Here is a 6,720-nt window from a genome sequence, read left to right as displayed (position 1 = left end):
TGTGTGTGCAAGCAAAGCAAAGCAAGGAATTCGTTCCCTACTTCCCATGGGCAGGCAGGTGCTCAGCCATCCCAGGAAAGCAGGGCTCCATCACACGTAACGGTGACTTGGGAAGACAAACGCCATTGCTCCAAATGTCCCCTGGTTCCTCCTCCTTACCGCAGTTTTCTGTGCTGAGCATGGTGTCCCATGGTCTGGGATATCCCTGGGGTCAGCTGGAGTCAGCTGGCCCGGCTGGGTCCCCTCCCAACTCCTTGTGCCCCCCCAGCCTCCTCGCTGGTGGGGTGGGGTGAGAGGCAGCAAAGGGCCTGACTCTGTGTATGCACTGCTCAGCAGTAACGAAAGCATCCCTGTGTTACCCGCACTGCTTTCAGCACTGATCCAAAATACAGCCCCATGCTAACTACTATGAAGAAAATTAACTCTACTCCAGCCAAAACCAGCACAAACGCTGTGGAGAAGGGCACTGGCCTCTGCAGACTCTGTGCTGACACTGGTGGGAAATAAACTGTGACCAAAGAGCTGCTTGCTGGATCTATTTTCTGCCTTCATCAAAGGCAGCGTGGGGAGCTCCGTCCTTTAAAAAAAAGAAAAATTAAAAGAGTTTGGCTGGAGTCTAAGTAAATGTGTCCTTTGAGAGTATGGGAAACATTTGCTACCCTGATTCACTCTAAGCTGTCGTTGATATAGAAGGTCTTCTTCAGTCAAGCTGGGATCTGCCTATGTGAGGACCCCGGGATTTAGTCCAGTAATAGCCTAAGCTGCCTTGCTATGTTGGATGGAGGGTTACTAGATGTGTAACCCCAAAAGGAGGAGAAAGTGAGGCTCAAAACTGTTTTGATTCAATATATTGAACCCTTGTGGGTTTTGAAGAGGCTGAAGAAAAGTTCTTTTTGCTTTGTTTATTGAACTTTTTTTAAAATCTGATTTATTTAAAGCTGTAGATGGAAATTCATAAAAAGTGTAGTCTGGATGTGCTGAAATGAGTTCTCTAGTGCATGGAAATATTCCCAGCACTTGGAAAGCCATGTCTTTGAGTACTGTTTGAACTACAGACAGTCAGCAGAGCCAGCATTACTGTTTCTGCCAGTTTGACAACTGGTGCCTCTATTTCACTACAGTTTGGACTCAGGGAATAAGCAAAATTTAATTCTGATAAATATAAGACATGCTTTTCTTCTGTCATTACATTACTCTCTATAACATTTTGTCACACACAAAATTACAGTAGGTTTCATTGCCCAGCATGGCACAAGGTGACAGAGGTGAGAGACATTCTAAGTGTCACAGCACAGTGCTCCATCTCAGAGGAATGACCGGTCAGGAATATGGTGTGAGACATCAGGAAAAGCAGAGGTCCTTGAAGGATGGGAGAAGACAGTTTTGGCAGAGGCTCACTATACTGAAGCTAGGTATTTCAATACCTTTCTCCTTCAGGACTGCCACACTAAAAGTCATAAATCTTTCCATTTTCAATTCCAGTCTGTGTTACAGTTCTGTATTGCTGCAGGAGGGCTGACTCAGAAGGAAGATGCTGTGGATGAGCTCAGCGGGATTTATTCTGTTCTTGCTCTCTCACTGCACTGTGTCAGTGAGCACCAAAGAGGCAGTGGTCTTGGCTAATGCCCACCTTCTCCCCCAAAGAGCCTACGAGAGACTGGTTAACACCAATGAAAAAGGTACTCATGAAGACAGTGAGTGAGTCATTTGGGCGCATGCTGTGTTCTACTTTATCGCTTTGCTGTAACATTTTTAGTCAACGCATTTGAAAGTTAGCTCTGCAAAACCTGCTTGCAATATGAACATGTCCTGCCCCGAATTCAAGAATCTTTAAAATCCTTGCTCAGCTGCTATCTAATTCAAGAGAAGCTAACAGGGCTTTTATAAAAAAATATTTTGTGGCATTTGAAGACTTATTCTTAGGACAATCATATCGAGATTACATCTGACACCTCAGTACCTAAATCCCATTGGCACCTATAACTGAGGCATCCCTCTGCCTACCTAGCTTGCAAGGTCCAACTTGGTAGGTTTTCTAATATATTTACCAGAGTAGATCCCACATAAAATGTACACAAAAAGAATAGTAGGATTGATTCATTTTCTTCTTCTGACTGATGACACTTCAGGGTTTATAAAATTCACTTTCCAAGTGAATCCTGTAAAAATCAGCCTAAAGGATTTTCTCATTATCTGTCTATAGAAGTTGTTGTATTTCACATTAATAATTTTCACTGAGAAGGGAAAATACAAGTGTCACCGTATATATTGCTGACTTGGACATCCCTATATAAATCACTTAAATAATCATTCTATAAAGTCATGGGATCAGGTTTGGAGTCAGGCTATGTCTACCAGACAAATGTTCCAACATCTGGGGTTACAGTCATGTAGACAGTTATGCTCTTTCAGGATATTTAATAATGGCATGCAGATAATATTAAGATTTAAAGTATTCTATTAATGGCTGTAGATTCTATTAGGCAATGAAAGGCATAAAAGTAAGACCTTGGAAAGCCTATATACTCCTGTAAATCTGTCCCGAATGGCTTAGAAATGCCAATAAACTTCTGAATATCAAATATAAAAGACTGTATTTAACACAATACCAATACTATGAATAGTACCATTTAACAGTTTTAGTCCATCTGGACTTCTGCAAAGCATACGATACAATGCTTCATACAATATTAAATCAGAGAAGGTAGGGTTACATTATCATTTCAGTAGAGATTGAAAAGAAAATTACAACGACTTGGGTAGAAAAGTAGGCCATAAAGTCCAGGGGAGACTGGAGGTATTTGCTTATAAGTGATCTTTTCAGTTTTCTTATTAAGTATACTGATGCAAAAATAGGAATATGCTGATAAAATTTAATGATAACATGAGTAGAGAAATGCCAATACAAAGAATCAGAATATTACACAGAAAAAAAAAATCAGATGTACTTAAGTAATACCATTGGGATGAAAAACAAAGCACAAAATTCTAGGTTTTACCCCGAAGTGAGGACCTTACCAGTTACGAAGATCCAAAGACCAAACTCTAGATTAAAGTAAACTAAGCAATACAGATGCAATCCTAGAATATATCAACAGAGATGTTTTTAATAAGACTTGGGAAGAATCAGTGGCACTACATAAGGCCATTTGCAATACCGTGTGCAAATTTTACCCAAGTTCTAGGAGATTAATTTGCAGCGGAGAGGTGCAGAAAAGCTACTAAAACAATTAAGGAAGAGGAGATTTATGTTACACTTAAAGAACTTATTTATCCTAACAGAATTTACCCTATCAAAACAAAGGCTGATTAAATCTATAGTTGTCCTCATGGTACATCGCAGCTTATCACCCAGGAAGAAGCACTATTTAACTAGAGGACAACATGACACAAGAAAGAAACAGACAGTGGATGTTAATAAAATTAGACTGGGAACCAGATGAGTATTTCTAACAGAGTATTGACAGTTATTGACGTGTACAATGCTTTCCAGTTGGAAGAGAAGGAATTTAATAATTCTATGAATAAGACTGCATAATATAATTCCCTACAGGACCAGAGGTAGATAAAATAGTCACTCATGGTCCCTTTTTCTTTCCAGAAAGTTGGGGGCGTTTTGGGGTTTTTTTTTGTACACTGACCAAACTGTTCAGTGTACTTTTGACCTGTTGGTCATGAGACCATACAATGAGATTGACTCTTTTGAGATTCTGTTCTTCCGTTCAGGGAAAGAAAAACAATGTGTTCAGTAAAAGGATCAGCAGGGGCCCTCTGGTCAGTTATTTGGGCAGAGAAGATCTTTTTTCTGAACTTTTATTTTAGATTTTTAGCTTTGGAAATATTTTTCCTTGATTGTGTTTTGTCAAATTTTGGAAAAAAAAGTTAAGACATCTTGCCATACTTTTCCTGAATTATCCCAGTTTCCCAGAAGAAAAAATTAAGTTCTAAACAGAGTATCTAATATTCCTATCAGGCATTGTCAGGACAGAACATAGGATTTCATAGGTTGGAAGAACTGTCATTTTACATTACAGGTGGTCTGTAGGAATTTTTCTCATAGAGATATTAAAATTATCAAGTTTTTATTAAATATAAATTACAAATATTCCATAGTATAATGACATAATGACACGCTTTTCAACTCTATGGAGAAGTGAGTGATTTTAATTCATAAACATATTTCTGAGTAATGGAACAGACACTGAATAACATCCTTCTCTACAAAGCAGAGCATTGTACCTTAGTCTCAGAGATGCTTCATACTATACTATAGCAAGAAGTTACCTTATAAGCAAGTTACATTTAAAAAACACAGTATATATATTTCAGCCCAATAGAGAGGGTCATCCCAAGCCTTATATGCTGATTTATCCCACTCTGAGTCTACTGGATAAGCAATAAAGTGGAAAAGCACTATTTTCCTGATATTAGTGTTCAGCACTGCACAGCACTGTAGTTCTACCTGCAAATCAGTGGTAAGATCTAGCCTGGAGTTTGAGTGACAAGAACTGTTCCTAAGAAAATCCTCAGCTGTTTATAAGTTTTGTATTAGAAAGAAAGATGCTTTAATATCTCCCTTTTATCAATGAAAACATGGCATACTTACTGGAATTTAATGCAAGTTGGGAGTCCATATGGAGTCAGGATGGAGTGCAATATCTAAAATATACTATTTGAACAGAAATTTACTTTAAAACTTTTTTTTTCCCTACTCAGACTATCCAAGGGACTGTTTTGAGATTTTTCAGCGCTCCAAAGGAAATTCCAGAGATGGTCTTTACATCATCCAGCCAAAGGAGGACCCTATTGTTGTCTCTTGTAACATGCAGGATGGTGGCTGGACAGTAATCCAGCACATTACAGCCAATAGTACTGTCGACTTTGATAGGACCTGGCAGGATTATAAATACGGATTTGGCTCCATTCATGACAACCACTGGTTAGGAAATGAATATATGCATCAGTTAACGAGCAGCTCTGTACAATATATACTTGGAGTTAAACTTGTCAACCTAAACGCTGAAATCAAATGGGGACAGTATGAACCATTCCTTATTGAAGATGAAGAGTCTCAATACCGAATCAGGGTTGGTCTATACAAAGGCAATGCCACTGATGCTCTGACCCTGGACACAGAAGCTTATCTCCATGACAACCAGAAGTTCACCACCAAGGACAGGGACAATGACAATTACTTTCAGAATTGTGCTAAACTGGAGCACAATGGCATTCCCGGGGGAGGCTGGTGGTATGACGCATGTGCTGGAGCAAATCTAAACCGCAGGAATGTGATATACTGGCAAAAGGACTGCAACAAGCAACGCATGTGCAAGTTTGCATGGATGATGATCAAACCCATTGACCACAGCCTGCCATATCCAACAAAGTCCTGTCCATGTCCGAAAGTTGAACTGTAGATAAGCCATGTGTACTTTGAAAGGAACAAGGATTCTTTGTCCAGTACCTGGAGTGAACTCACACTGACTGAATAATCACACTAATAATCATGACTGATAATTTAATTTGGGCCTCTGCAAGGGCTTTACGACGGCGTATCTTCCAGGACTGCACCAGGACATAGACATCTACCAACCACACAAATGAGAAGTCACTGTCAGAAACTGAGGCCTCTACCAGCAGATTTAAATAATTAATTTTATAATATTTTAGCCCTAAGAGGAGTCAGGTATGAAATCCAGGATATGATGTCTTGTATAATATACACATGAATATACATGCATTTCAGAAGGTTTTCCTCCAGTATGAATGTCCACTGTTGATCTCCTATAATTGCACAGCTTCACATACCATGAGGGAAGGAAATTTCCAGTGAAGTACCTACATTTACAAAATGCATATTGGAGACTATGGTGTACTACAGGGCAGCATCAGGCCTTTCCTTTTTACCTTTAGTGAAAGATATTTTACTATATAAAATTGGAATTAGCCTCATCTCCCATAGCTTCTTTTCCCCTTCCTTGACTCTTCTTTTTATCTCTACTTTTTAATGATCCCATACACAATGAAATATTTAGCATAGGCTTTTCTTTTCTTCCTTCTTTTTAGAGCACCCAGAGCTAATGGGATCATCAGCTTTCCCATTTAAAGCTACTAATCCAAAGCTTAAAACTTCTCTGAATTTTTCCCCAAGAAACTCAGTGAACACGTTTTTTAAAAGATCAAATTGATTTTGCTACTGTTCACTTATTGCTCCATTGGTTTCTGAATATTACTCCACTTTGTTTACCATGTTTCGACTGTTGCTTCCCCCTGTTCCATGATGTGCTTCAGCTTTCTCTTTTTTAATACCACTGTGATAATAATTAGAATACCTTATGTGTTTTCTCTGATATTTCAATTACAGAAACTCAACAACAGATACTGGCAGACTCTTGCTTTTTAATTTAAAAAATGGAATCTCATAATTTCCATGAAAATTACTTCGCAGAAAATAAATTGTGTTGTGTTTTGAGAAGACCAAGACTGCCAGGATTACTTAAGAAGAGAAACTAATTGAGAAGTGGAAAAGCCAAGAAGCAATTATTTTTTATGATGCACCGCAACATTTTAAGAAAGAGATACGTTACGTGGGTGAGGCCAATATAGCATACATGTCTATTTTGCAGCATCTGATTTTTTTTCCCCCCTGAAACTGTGTTTGAAGGCAGAAGTATGATAGGGGAAGAAATGGATAGTAGCCGAATTGAGTTTATGTCACTG

General features: G+C 38.8%; 1 protein-coding gene across 2 annotated transcripts; it reads left to right on the top strand.

The window, feature by feature from the left end:
* Positions 1 to 369: 369 nt before the first annotated feature.
* Positions 370 to 6,295, top strand: LOC104122059 (fibrinogen-like protein 1-like protein). 2 transcript variants are annotated; one of them, XM_035889814.1, is made up of 3 exons: positions 370 to 1,412; positions 1,511 to 1,679; positions 4,717 to 6,295. In XM_035889814.1, the coding sequence occupies exons 2-3, from the start codon at positions 1,532 to 1,534 to the stop codon at positions 5,415 to 5,417; spliced, it is 849 nt and encodes a 282-aa protein (XP_035745707.1). In that variant the 5' UTR covers positions 370 to 1,412; positions 1,511 to 1,531; the 3' UTR covers positions 5,418 to 6,295. The 2 variants fall into 2 exon arrangements, with proteins under 2 accessions (XP_035745707.1, XP_035745706.1); XM_035889813.1 differs by having other exon boundaries at positions 370 to 1,679.
* The last annotated feature ends 425 nt before the right edge of the window (positions 6,296 to 6,720 follow it).

The sequence above is a fragment of the Egretta garzetta genome, unplaced genomic scaffold (genome assembly GCF_000687185.1).
Source record: "Egretta garzetta isolate BGI_Z169 unplaced genomic scaffold, ASM68718v1 scaffold2, whole genome shotgun sequence".
Taxonomy (NCBI): domain Eukaryota; kingdom Metazoa; phylum Chordata; class Aves; order Pelecaniformes; family Ardeidae; genus Egretta; species Egretta garzetta.
This window is presented reverse-complemented; position numbering and strand designations above follow the sequence as displayed.

Bases quoted from the DNA above. Each gene is read 5' to 3' on its own strand.
- LOC104122059 (XM_035889814.1), top strand. From the start codon at position 1,532: ATGCTGTGGATGAGCTCAGCGGGATTTATTCTGTTCTTGCTCTCTCAC. The intron at 1,680-4,716 runs GTACTCATGAAG...TTCCCTACTCAG, and splicing joins GGTTAACACCAATGAAAAAG to ACTATCCAAGGGACTGTTTT.